This window comes from Hoplias malabaricus, chromosome 2 (assembly GCF_029633855.1).
Source record: "Hoplias malabaricus isolate fHopMal1 chromosome 2, fHopMal1.hap1, whole genome shotgun sequence".
NCBI lineage: Eukaryota > Metazoa > Chordata > Actinopteri > Characiformes > Erythrinidae > Hoplias > Hoplias malabaricus.
The window spans coordinates 53,962,843-53,976,833 of record NC_089801.1 but is presented as its reverse complement, the minus strand read 5'-3'; the positions used below and the strand labels follow the sequence as shown (position 1 = coordinate 53,976,833).

At 38.3% G+C, this 13,991-nt stretch overlaps 2 protein-coding genes and 2 non-coding genes across 4 annotated transcripts; 1 reads left to right on the top strand and 3 right to left on the bottom strand.

The window, feature by feature from the left end:
* Positions 1 to 11: 11 nt before the first annotated feature.
* On the bottom strand, positions 12 to 4,440 carry rpl24 (ribosomal protein L24). Its single transcript, XM_066660212.1, has 6 exons — positions 4,363 to 4,440; positions 4,162 to 4,237; positions 3,377 to 3,487; positions 2,837 to 2,973; positions 1,057 to 1,120; positions 12 to 137 (listed from the first exon to the last, which is right to left on the bottom strand). Exons 1-6 carry the CDS (start codon positions 4,365 to 4,367, stop codon positions 57 to 59), a joined length of 474 nt encoding a protein of 157 aa, XP_066516309.1. The 5' UTR covers positions 4,368 to 4,440; the 3' UTR covers positions 12 to 56.
* On the bottom strand, positions 361 to 492 carry LOC136689045 (small nucleolar RNA SNORA17). Its single transcript, XR_010801722.1, has one exon. It is a non-coding gene; the product is annotated as a small nucleolar RNA SNORA17 (small nucleolar RNA).
* Positions 3,146 to 3,275, bottom strand: LOC136689046 (small nucleolar RNA SNORA17). The gene has a single exon (XR_010801723.1). It is a non-coding gene; the product is annotated as a small nucleolar RNA SNORA17 (small nucleolar RNA).
* A 146-nt stretch (positions 4,441 to 4,586) lies between the features above and the next one.
* On the top strand, positions 4,587 to 13,991 carry cep97 (centrosomal protein 97). The gene is made up of 11 exons (XM_066662310.1): positions 4,587 to 4,674; positions 7,063 to 7,208; positions 7,337 to 7,495; positions 7,579 to 7,680; positions 7,848 to 7,961; positions 8,040 to 8,206; positions 8,438 to 8,602; positions 8,828 to 8,976; positions 10,097 to 10,733; positions 11,259 to 11,334; positions 12,082 to 13,991. Exons 1-11 carry the CDS (start codon positions 4,614 to 4,616, stop codon positions 12,553 to 12,555), a joined length of 2,250 nt encoding a protein of 749 aa, XP_066518407.1. The 5' UTR covers positions 4,587 to 4,613; the 3' UTR covers positions 12,556 to 13,991.

Below are 13,991 nucleotides of genomic sequence, written 5' to 3'. Positions count from 1 at the left end.
AAAGGCAGCAAAATGTTTCGGTGATTATTTTATTTGTACACAAACACCAGACAAATTTAGCGCTTGCCACCAACACGAGGAGCGCTAACTTTCATGGGCTTAGCGATCTTCTGTTTGGGTGCAGCCTTGGCAGGGGCCTAAAGTGAAAGAAAACGACAGTTTAGTGCATGATCACCTCAGGTGTACAGACTTCATATTCATGGAAAACAAAAACTGCAGTATATTACATTTCAAAGTGATTTGAAATCAGTGCTGTCTGGAAAAACCTAGATTTCAACTTTGCACATTAGAACACACAAACCAGCCCTTCCTTCACATTAAACTACAGGAACAATTTAGAATATAATCCCAAAAGCAAAACTTGTAGGACTATATAGACACCGAAAACCCATGTATAAGTGGGTACTTGGCGTAAACATAGTACTTTTATTCTATGCCACCTTATGACACAGTAATGACAGAAGTCAAAACTGCAACGCCTCAAGGGGCAATAATGAAATCATCAGAAACAGAAATCATTATCAGACACACTGATAACATTTTTTATCCCTAACAACGCTACATCAAAACCAACTTCACAAGCACTGAAGTGCAACATTGATTCATAATACTAAACTAACAGGATCATCAGTTCTCTAAATCACATTCATCAGGATCCAGAAATTGTTTGCCACCAATCTAATGCCTCTTTCACACATGAATTCCAGAGAATTTATAGAGAAACAGCATCAGGTCTGTCAGTGCTTGTGCAGAAGAAACTCTAGAACATTTCCCATGCCGTTCTCACATGTACTGATTTCAACCAGAGACTTTACAAAGGCGCAATGAGTGTAAGGTAATGGGTGGACACATTTACACAAACATCTCTGGGTAAAGGCCGGGACATTTCTGGATTAGTGTGCATGTGTGAACAGGGCATTAAAGAGTAACTTTAACATCATTAAACACATTCCGTTCATTAGCTAATTAAGAAAAATTACCTTTGTAAATTTAGAGAAACAAAGTTCCACAAAATTTTCCCAAAACAGAAATCCAAGGTGAAGATTTGCTTTTTACCTTGGTGCTCTGAGTGGAAACCTTCTTGGTTGCCTGCTTTGCCTTCTTGGCCTCCTTGGCAGCCCTAGAGTACAAAAAACACATTGATTTTAAATAAAAAGTCACTCAAACAACATGATCAGAAGCAGCACTAGCTTGTGCCCTCAGCTCTCCATATCAGTGGATTCTGCATTTTTACTTTGAGGTACCGGGTGCTGAATTTGCCTAAATATGACATTAAACTGCAGCTTCGTGCCCCTGTGCAAGAGATTTCTAATCAGCTGGTTTACTATGTCAATGAGCAATTTGGCCAATTTAACATGAAATATATACACCGTATGTGGATAATGTCCATAATATTTACAAGTCCAATTCAAGGATCTATTCAATTGTGATGTAGCCCTGTGCACTGGCCACAGCTTCCTGACCACATAAATTAGCTCCAACCAGTTCATATTTTAATATCATTCTTGTTTGTCAATTTGTGGCATGTGCATCAGCATATGAACACAAAATGCACACATTTCATATTGCCCTTTTTTGCGCTTCAGTTGTAGCAGCTAAGGGAACACAGACAACACCCTGTACCACACCTATATAACATTATAACAAAGAGAAATATCTCTGTTCAAGCCCCTTTATCAGACAGATAGACTGAACTGTGAAAGATATATAGATCCTGAAGGAAACTTCAGGAAGCACAGAGCTACTGGAAAGGCCGCACCACACAGCACTTTTCCTCCAACAAGGAACCGGAATGGTTCGACAAACTGGTCTGCGAACCAAAAAAGTTCTTTCCCAACTTTAACCAAAGAGGAGTAGGCTTTTCAGCACAAACTGTGACGTTGTCCATGGGCACATCAAGGTTCAGTAACCCAAGAAAGTGCTCAGAGCTTCAAATACAGTGTTATCACGCAGTGGAGCTGGACTGGGTATTTGACAATGTTCCATATAAATAAATAATAGGAAATAAAACAGGAACATACTCTGTTTGTGTGCATCTCTGGTACAATACCAATGCGCGTTGCTCAGAGCCACAGCTCTTGGTTACATTTCTCTGTTGTTCACAAGCTCAACAGGACGGCTCTGAACTCAGCAACATTTACTGTTCTGACACCATGGTTAAAAAAATAAATAAATAAAAAATAAAATAAAATAAAAACTAAATGACACCATGGCTCTGGTGCTGTATTCAGCCAAAGCGATGCTGGCCGCTGGTAACGTATTCCTGGTTCCCCTCTAAATGTCTAGAAATGCGGGCTGATTCACTGGAAAGAACCAAGGTTCCAAGAATCAGGAACAGAACCGGTTCAAGAACCAGAGTTCCTTTGGTGGAAAAGCGCCAACAGTGACATTGAATGCAGGTAACGCTCTGTACAACATAACATTATAGCACAAAAGAGAATGGCCAATGTTCAAGCCCCTTTACTAACCCAAACAAAACTTTACTACCAAAGATGTGGGATGAATTCCTAGCAAGTTGCAGAAGCTACATTTGAAAAAGCCAAGTGTCCCATCAACACAATCAGATCACCGTTCAGAACGGCTCACACACAACCTCAAATCACACAGGATAAATAGCAACGTGGTGATTTATAGAGATAAACAATTCCATTTAGCTTGTACAATAATTAGAAATACCCATGTGGAGGAAAAATTAACAAATCTGTCTGTTCTACTCACTAGCAGCTACTGAATAGTGGGGGGCACGAATATGGCCCAAATTCTCAACTACACTTACAAGTAAATAATCAGAAAAATGAACAAATTCTGAATTCTAGAAATGCATTTTAGCACTAACCTGATGGCCTGCTCCCTCTGGGCCTTGCGCACTTCAGGTTTCTGGTTCCTCTTGGCCAGGATTTCAGCCAGAGAAGCACCAGTGATGGCCCTCTGGAATTTGACAGCACGGCGGGCACGTTTCTTTGTCACTTCTTCCTGTAAGAGGAAAAAATAAATAGGTATCAAGAAATTACTAAAGTCTTCTGGCACTTCCAACAAGGTATATTAAAAGTAGAAATACTATGTCAAAACATGTCAAGTTAGAAATTAGTACATCTGACATTATGTAACATGACTGAAGAGAACTCAAACGAAATCAGCTTTAAGGTCTGTGGGACTATAATGACTCTGAGAACCCACTGTATAGAGTCCTAGGTGTAAACATAGCTCTATAATTTATGCCACCTTTTGACACAAAAACGACACATCAGCCGCATTGCAACGCCTATAGGGGCAACTTACTAAACAGATAAAACTGCTTAGCTTATGTACACTGTATCATAGCAGTCAGCCATCTTTGACTCAACTCTTATTTGAGAGAAAATAAGAAAGAACTTACAGACTGGCCCTTCTTGTGCTTGCGCCTGTACAGAACGGTCCAGTTGATCTGTCTGGGATTCCTTTTGGTCAGGAAAGCAGACTCACACTTGGCATTCAGAAACTGGAATACCTGAAACAGAAAGAGAGTCAATACTGCAGATTGAAATATCAATATCAAGTTTTTTCATTAGGTTTTGATTAATTACTGCAACAGGATTTTGCAGTGTAAAGTGACTTGCTCAAAACACTTAGTGGTGGTTGTGGTCTTTCCCAGAGACACATGGATTTCTGAAGTGTTCCTTCCCAAGCAGGGAATCAAACCTTGGTCTACCTGAACGGCAGTAACTTTACCTACTACAACATGCTGAGTTTTTTTACGTGTTAAATGCCATCAATTGAAGTTTTGCTCCCATTCCAATTATATCATTTATGGAACCCTTATGAACGGTCTAGAAAAATCTAACTAGCATCACATTAAGTAAAACATTTCAAAAGTATACTATACAATAGCCCGCTGGGAGCCACTAGGAGACTCCAATTGCGGCTTTAAGGCACAATACATTGTATTTCTGTATAAGACACCATTTATTTCAGTCCTAAATCCACAGAGAGCTGCTTTAACGGGTGAAGGCTTCACCAGGAGAACAGGCCGAGGCTAAGTGCTTTACTAACATTGACAATACACCGCCAAAGTTTAATACTACCCTCTACAGAGCAACAACACCACGCCGCTAACAAAGCAGAGACTTGGACAAATACACCACATTGAGAGTGTCAAATCTCGGATAAAGAGCAGCGTATTACCTTTCCGTCGATTCTGGCATATCGCCGGCCATGGCCGGGATAGATTTTGTAGCCACTAAAACTGCACAACTCGACCCTGCAAGTCACAAATAACAAAAGACAATGTACATAACATATTTAATTCACATTTCTAATATAGTTACGGGTATAAATGAATGATATAAAGGCAGATGTTTGTTGATAAACCAGGACTACGCTTACTTCATGGCGGCGAGTCAGCTAGAAAAGAGGAAAAGGAATTGTGGGTAGGCGGGTTTTAAAGTGAGACGTTTAATGAAGACGTCACATTTTCGCAAATGTTTAATACTATCGGGGTTATGTTTTGAAGTAGGACCTGGAAAAAATATCCAAAAATTATTTTTAAATTATTTAAAAATAATTTTAAGTTAATTATATTACTGGCCCAATCAGATTGGTCGGCTGGTTGCCCGGCGGTGAGAGGAGCGGGAGACATGGCGGCGGTGGGAGAGAGCTGTTTCAATACAGAAGACTCTCAATTCACTGGTTACAGAGGTATGGAGAGTCTGCTTCTGATTTTTTTATACGACTTTCTGAGTAATTATTTCTTCACCACTGTGGCAGAAGGGGGGAAAGTGTCAGCTGCTCTCTTTAATGGTGGTGAGGATCCTTTACGGCTCCTTCACTACAGCTGCTTGCCTCTATTTGTCTCTAACGTCAACATTCAGCACAACCTCTGTTACTGTGTTACCGATTACACTATGTTTACGCATATAATCAGGTTCTGACGAGATATACTTCACTTCTCGTGGTTTATTAGACCGTGCCTCCAATAAATATTTTTCTGCCTACCGCGTAGAACTCCTTTCTGTTATCGGTCATTGTCAGGGTCTTTTCTGTTGAACGTTATTCAGCTGAAGAAAGTTGCTGAGACCTTACTGGACTGCTATTGTCTGGCCGATGGTTGAGAAAAGAAAGCAGCAGATTAACCTATACACTATGTTGTGGTTTCCCAGACAGGGATTAAGTCTAGTTCTGAACCACACAGCGTTTTGAATTGTGATTTTACACTGAAAGGAGGAACCCCCTTCTAATGACTAATTTTAGATCCAGGGTAGATAATTTGTAGTTCAAGTTTTAAGTGGTCTTAGTATCATTCCTCAATATGCCTTGTATACTTGGAACAACAAGTCATTCTTCAAGCCCATGGTGCACGACACTACAGTCCACCACAGTGTGAAACAAGTGTAGAAGATACAATAGATACACCATACAATAAGCATATAATAGTAAATATACATGAGAGTGACAAGAAAAACATTGTAAAGACATAATACATAACCAGATTATGTATTTGAGTACTGATGCTATGCCCTTAAAACCCCACTCTGATCGTCAATTTAACTCCTTAAATGTCATCTCGGTTCATCAGTGTGACATATTTTTAAGTCATTCATCAGTATAACTTATTGTTCCAATGCTTTAAAGTTGTTTCCAAGAAAATAACATGATAAAGTGATGTGTTATCATCATTGGTTCCTTAGGTTCATGATATAGGAATCTCTGACAGTTTGAATGATCCTATTTGATGATGGATGTTATTTGGAACACTGCAGTTTCAAAGTGGAAATGCACAGCCATGCTTATTATATATATTTTCTAGCAAGTAAAAAAACCCTATATGGTGTCCAGTGTAAAAACATAATTTTCAAGGGAGGGGGGTTTTAAGGTAGAAATGAGTAATATGACTTTTTTTCTCTCCCTCCTCTCAACTCAAGTGTCAAGTGGTCTTCAATAGCATTCCTCGTTATTTAATGGTATTGCTCATTTTAGAGCAAAATGTCCTTCTTCAGGGCAATGGTGAAACATCAACGTGATACACGTATTACAATGGTGAAGCATCAACATTTTACACAGAACTAAGTTAGATACCCCACAGTGTGGAACAAGTGCAGGGAATATAATAAATACACTATAAAATGGACAAAGAACTATACATAGACAGGAGAGGAAATAAAGATTGACAAGATAGATTTTGTCAATATAAACCATGATAGCCCATTCTTAAGGAACACTGACCAAATTAATTTAAGTAGCATAAACAGTCAGCTGCCTATTACTTTCCAATTGAGCTCTTTTAATTCTCATTATTTAAACTGACAACTGATATGTCACTGACATTGATTTTGCTGCATTAAAGACACATTATTAATATTTTTTTTGTAAACTGGCTTATAGAAAGAGTTTTTGACGTGTTACAGTTTGCTGTTTTTCATTGACGGCTACTGTCCTGTTTTCAATTTTGGTGCAATAAACTATAATATAGGGCGGCATTGGTGGCACAGCAGGTAGTGTCGCAGTCATACAGCTCCAGAATCCTGGGGTTGTGGGTTCCAGTCCCAGTCTGGGTGACTGTCTGTGAGGAGTTTGTTGTGTTCTCCCCGTGGGTTTCCTCCCGGTAGTCTGGTTTCTTCCCATGGTCCAAAAACACACATTGGTAGGTGGATTGACGACTCAAAAGTGTCTGTAGGTGTGTTGCCCTGTGAAGGACTGGCGCCCAGTGATTCCGGATAGGCTCTGGACCCACCGCAACCCTGAACTGTATAAGTGGTTACAGACAATGAATGAATGAATGAATGAATGAATGAATCTGTAATATTTTTTTCCTTACTCCAAAAGTTCTCTGATGAGAAAGCATTAATAAAAAGCCACAGTCTAGTGTAAACCCTTCCAATAAAGTAGAGACTGCTATTGCAACAAAGAAGAGACAAACCTCATATTAATATTTTTAATATCGGGTATGTGCATAGCTTTTGAACATAAGTGTGTGTGCTGATTTGCTTATATTGTACATGTCTGTTTAGCAGACTGAGGCAGTTTACTGAAAAGGCAATGCACTTCCTGCCTATTGACCACTGTTAATTGGTGTTTTTTGTTTTACAGGTCCTGATTTAGTTGACTTTTCAAATCAGGACCTTCACAAGCTGGATGCAAATTTCTCCTGTTCACCGGATGCCCACACTCTCATCTTAGACCAGAACCACATCATCAAACTCGAACATTTGGAGAAATATGGAGCACTTCAGCAGGTAACTTTTTAATATGTATTTTTCTACTCGGCTGTGTGTGTTGCTGGATATTCATGAGTTAAATGCATTTTCATTACTCTAGTCTTCTACATGGTCTGACCTCTTTTAAATTTCCTCCCTATGAACAGTTGTCTGTTGCCTGTAATCGTCTAGTTCGCATGATGGGGGTGTCAAAGCTCACAGAATTAAGGGTCTTGAACCTGCCTAACAACAGCATTGGCTACATAGAGGGACTAAAAGACTTGGTGCATCTGGAGTGGCTAAACCTGGCAGGCAACAACATAAAGGTATATATTTTAAATACCAGTTGTGGAAGAATAATCTGGTGACAGTTTGTGGTCTCTAATCCTACAAGTCTGTATTCTTTAAGGTGATAGAGCAGCTGAACAGCTGTGTGGCTCTCAAACATCTGGATCTTTCTGACAACAACATTTCTAACACAGGAGACCTCTCAAAGCTGACTGCCTTAAAGGTGGGTCACAGATATTATACTGTAAAAGTACTGTTATAAAATATTGGAGGTTTGACACATTCTATTATGTAACATTTAAAACTTTGCAGAATGATAATGGAGTATAATGCTAATTAAAGAAGGGATATTTTAGACATCATAAGAATTTAATTGTACATCCCTTCCAGACACTCCTTCTCCAAGGGAACATCATCACAACCCTTCGCACTGTCCCTGCCCATTTCCCTCCAAACCTAACTGTTCTCTCACTGGCTGAAAATGAAATTCGAGACCTTAGTGAGGTAGCTATCTTATCCACTAATGTATATTCTTTAAGTGTGTCATATATCCTATGTGTACTAAGGGTATTTCTCTCTCAGGTGTCCTATTTAACACCTCTACATGACCTTGAGCAGTTGTCTATCATGAGTAACCCATGTGTGATGGCTACACCCTCCTTGCCTGGGTTCGATTATCGTCCATATGTTGTGAGCTGGTGTCTCAGTTTGAAGGTGCTTGATGGATATGTGGTGTCTCAGAAAGAAGGGTGAGTGGAAGACACATTGAAATGCAATACAAATCAGTCCTAAACATACCACTGTCTGTCAATATATTCTAAAACTACATTGCTCTATATAAAATTTTAAAGCTGAAACATTTTTAAAGCTTTATAAATCTTCTTGACTTCTAGTAACTACACTAAGTTTTGTTGTAGCTTTCTTAATGCTAGTTTATTCAGGCTCCTTTAACTCATTCCTATCTTTGATCTTAACTCTAGGCTTAAGGCAGAGTGGCTTTACAGCCAGGGTAAAGGCCGAACCTATCGTCCTGGGCAACACTTGCAGCTTGTACAATACCTAGCTTCCACATGCCCTTTGACTTCCACAGCAGCACTACAGTCTGCAGAGGATGCCAAGCTGGAGAAGATTCTCAACAAACAGAGGTGCCTCAGGGACCCATCTTACAATATATATATATATATATATATATATATATATATATATATATAAACACTAAGCTAATAAAGCTGTCAACTGTTTGTTTTTGTTTTTTTGTAAGCAACATGAAATTTTCTGTTTAAACTCAACTTTTTAAAATTGAAACTGTATTAAAAATTCCTATAAAAAAAGTCATATAACTGTACTTTTTCACCAATGTGGTCTCACAGGCAACATCAGAGACAGCTGCTTGAGGCAGGTAACATTGGCTCTGCAAGTCCTCCTCGGCCAACACATCTGAACATGGAAAAGCACTTACCTGATCCAGTTAAAAATGGAGTGGCCCCAGTTGAGGCTCTTACTGCCATCAGTCAATCCGGTTGGTAGCATTTCAGATTAATATAAACTTTGGGTCTTAGTTGTCTTTTATTTTATTTCTTTTCTGACCATAATATAGATATTTTACATTATATATATATATATATATATAGATAGATAGATAGATAGATAGATAGATAGATAGATATAATGTAAAATATCTATATTTTATATATATATATATATATATATATATATATATATATATATATATATATATATATATATATATATCAGCATTGCACAATGGCAGGGATCTGTGTAATTAATCTCTTATGACTCACACTGTCAACACTTTTCCACATGGGAAAGATTGTTTTCACAGCTACCATGATGCAGCATTTAAGTAACATGAAAAGCAATACAAAAATGACTAGGAATGTGGGATATATTGGGAAATAATTGATTTAAAATAATTAAATGTTTTAAAATTTAACCAGACATTTATTTAGATGTTTTCACTATCTCAAACGAGTATTTGACAACATATGTTATACTTCGGACAACCAGCATTTAGGCAATTTTGTTCAACTCTGCTAATATGTTTGCAGTTCATTTATTTAATTTTGCATATATCTGAAATTTATTTGTAATGAAAATCCACATAGAGTTGTTCTCAGTTGATATCAGTTTTTTATGTAAAATAATTTGTAATATAAATTAATTTTTATATAAAAAAAACATTTGCACTCCCAGAAATGATCACTATCATGATCAGCCCACAGTTCCCATTTTAGTGTGTCCTTACAAATGACAGTACATTTTGTTAATGATGCATGGAAAAAAATCACAAATATTGACTGAAACATACAACTTGGTTGTAGAAGCACAGTTCAAATGCCAGCATCTGGAATGGTATGGTGTACATAATTTCACATGGTATGTGAAGGCACTGTTAATGCTGAATGATAGGTACAGTTTTGGAGAAACATATACTGCCATCCAGATAATGTCCTTTTTTCAGAGAATACCTTGCTTATTTTAGCAAGACATTACCAAATCACATTCTGTTAACATTGGCTTTATGATCTAACATGAAATGTCAAGTATAGTGCCCTTTCATTGTAAGATATCTTTACTGTACGCTGAATCTCTTTTCTGTACCTTATTTGTTGTGACAGAACCCTCTGAACCAGTTCTTCGGGTGAACACTTGGATGGGCTATGCATCCTCAACCAAATTTACTGCTGTTCAGGCCCCTACTTCTGGTGAAGTAAGTCTGTTTCTAGAGGACGTGCAGACAGATGAAGAGAAACTACATGGCAGCCTACTCTCCTCAGAGTCCTCTTTTCTTCCTGTCAACTCGGCGGTACACTCACCACCACCTCCTGACAGTGAAGAAGAAGAAGAGCTGGATGAACCTGATTCGCTGGCTCCTCCGAATCCCACCCACTCCCACCACCCCAAGGTGGAAAAAAACTCTCAGGTGAAAGTCAATGAAACTCTGAAGAACAGAAGCGAACATCCATCACCTGAAGCACAAACTGATGGTTTCCATTTGAAAATTAACAAATTTCAAAGCTGTCTCCATAATGGAGAGTCTGTGATACAGAACGGCACAGAGGTGGACACTGAGCAGATGAAGCAGCCCGTTAAGATTGTGCGTTGTCAGCCAAGTGAAGCAGCTGTGAAGATTCAGGCATGGTGGCGAGGGCACTGGACTCGACAGCGGCACCCACAGGCCAAAGAGGTTCGCTCCGAGATTCGCCTGCGCAGGATGCAGGATCATATCCTCTTCTTGACCAGTGAACTGGAGAGGTAAAAAAATAGATTTTTTTAAATCCCTTTTAAAGGTGAATTCATTTCATTCTCACAAGGTTTTAAAATATATTTTCTCAGTGACTGGATGTGTGAATGCAGTGAATAATATTGTTTTGCTATTGAGCATCTTTGAGCTCTGTCATTAATAATGGGGAATAAAGCCTAGGAATACAGAGTTATAAGCTGTGCTGTTTTTGATACTGAGTGCCTTTCATCTGCCATGCATTCAATTAATTCTTGCTGAACACAAAAATTTTAATTAATAAGTAAAACTGCCATAACTTCTTCTTCTGAATAATCTTTAATGAAGATGTTTTGGTCCACTTTAAAATTTACTTATTACTTTTTCAAACACGATACTTACAATTTACAATACTTGACTTTTGTATTGTATTCAGTAGGTCTATGTACCCAGAAAACTGCAGTGAATTAAAAAAAAAAAGATTTAAGACAAACATTTGGACAGGAAAAAACTAAAGATATCTTCCTCTCTTGTTTGTATTCTTACATGTGTTTGTTTAGGGTGCGGAAGCAGCAAGAGGAGGATAAATTGCAGAGGATGGTTCAGGAAGAAGCTGTAAAGTTCCTCTGGAAGCAAGTTAGTGATAGCATATCTTCAAATACAGACATGGTTTCTCTTTTAACTCTTTGTTTAGTGAAATCTAAGCCCAAGCTCAATTAATGAGTTACTGTTAGCAACCACAGTCAGATCTGTGATCATTTCCTGGAAAGGAGTAAACACTGACTGCAGAACTGTGGCCTAGCAACCACCATTATCTTCGTTTACTGGCCGTCACTAAGTATTCGGACAGCTGCAGTAACATTGAATGGTGGTGAACTGCTCACGTTTACCAAGAGGGTTACCTGCCAACGTTTTCTATGATGAAGTGATTACAGAAATATTTTTATGTCGTTATTCTTAAATAACTTATGGTAAAAATAGTAAAAAGTACTTTCCACACATTAGTCTGTGTTAGTGAAATTATATTAGTCACAGTAATTTTCATGATGTAAATGTGGTGAGGCAAGTTACATAGTCACGGTCAATTAGAATGTTGTATAACCTTTTAAAAATATTCAGTCACACTAGACTCACAAAACCACGATTAACGTGACAAGAGGAACATTTTATGCAGTATAGGACAGCAGAGACTGCAGTGAACTGTCTGAATTTCTGACGTTGCCCTTCCACTTTGTCTGTCCCTTTGCCTGTGGTTGTTTTCCCTCCGTTTAAAAAAAAGTCATTAAAAACAATAACCTATATGGTGCATCCATTCGTTTTCAAAACACTGTTAAGCATAAACCAGAACCTGTTACTCACTAGTATTAACTTTTCTTCTTACAGCTTCAGTCCGTGGTGGAGTGGCAGTCTTCGGTGAAAGAGCAGCTCAGCTGTTTGTCCCATTCGCAGAGCCCTGTCGTGGGTCCTGCTCACTCTGTCCCTAAAGGAACAGGCTCAGCACCTCCTATGCGCAGTGAGCTGTCCATCCCCGAATCAGGCTTCCACTCCCCGGGGGAACGGCAGGGGGCGCTGGAGGACAGTCTAAGCAGCACGGCCACAGCAGGCTCTCCTGAAACAGTGCGGTCAGCAGGAGTTACCCGTTCTCCCGGAGTAGTTAGGGACAGTCAGGACGGCAGTTTGCTGGAGCAGTATCTGTCATCTGTGCAGCGTCAGGAGGAAGAAGAAGACGAGGCCGAAGAGGAAAGGGCATCTGACAGGACAGAAACCCCACTGGACAATTCAGTCCTCTCTCCACTTAGAGGATCTGATCTCTACGCTTCTCCTGATGCAGAGGCTGAAACTAGTGGCCCCTGCTGAAGACGGACTTGTATAAACAGAAGGAAAGTGCAAAATTAATTTTTTGTAAAGAATACTCCAGCATATTTTTTTTTCACCCTAATCAAGTCTACCACATCTGTCCCATTAAACTTTGACAAAAATAAAACACTTACAGAAGCTGTTAGGAAGTTGATTCAGTTTATCAATAAACTACATAATACAGGTTAACAACAAATTACACTGGAAAAAAGATCTCATGATGATTAAAAATATTATAAGTTTATTTACCTTTACATCCAGGCAATTACTTAAACCTAGTAAAATGTTATTTCATAATATTCTACCAGTTATTACAGAAATATGAGAAAATTAATTGTTTCAAGTTTAGACAAATCTCCCAAAACCGCCTTGATATTTTGCACTATAGTCACATTTGTGTTTATATACAGGATTCAATAACTGCCGAATCATTAGCTCCTGTAATTAGCAAGTTTAAAATACTTTTCTGCTTATAAGAAAAAACTTTTTTTTTTTTTGGGTCAGTGGTACCCAGACATGGTTAGGTTGGATATAGCTGGAATGTTCCTTTAAGTTTGTCCTGTCCTGGCGGCATTTAAAGTCATACTCCACCCTGAAGAAGCTCAAATCACAAACACTGAAATCTATGATGGGGTAAAAAGTTTTGTGTCAAATGTTCCTTGGTGATTCTGTCATTGAATCCATGACCACATCTGCTTTATTAAAAAGCTGAGATTGTGAGTGAAAATACACAAATGGATTTCTTGACATTTGGTGACAGTCCTAGTTGCCAAAACAGATGCCCATTTGCTCTTACATTGAAGGTGCTTGCATCAGCAAATGAAGGTAGTTGAAAGATAACATTACAATATTTCCAAATATTTTTTAAAATAAACCTAGCCTTCTCTTCACCACCAAGCCAAGAAATTCACCAAGCATAGCCTTGACCTTCAGTCAGACAAGTCTACATTTTTTGTTTAAATATTGGCTTAGTAATACAATCTAGTGAATGTAGAATGACAACTTTTTTTTATCCAAATATACCTTTGTACAGACACATAAATTTAGCAAGTTATCAAAAAATATGCCTAATCACTTCAAGCCACACATTTTAATCAGTGACATACATAGCACCCTTGAAAATTGCCAAATCCTTGTAGCATATTTTCTGCATAAAGTTTTCCCTTGCTGTGACTTGCAAAAGCTACATTGCTGTGAATAAACTTTAAAAGGATGCTGTAGGAATGTAACTTTGAAAATATTTTTCGTTCTTGCAGACTCCGAATATTGAGATACATTTGAAATGCCTTCATTGTACATATTGGTTTTGTGTAAAATCAGTTGTTTACCACAATAGATCAGCTAAATGGTATGTCCACCCTTTTGAATCAGTTTTTATTTATATCAGATGTTTTTTTTATGTTTTATGAATGCACTTTTGAAAATAAAATGTTTTG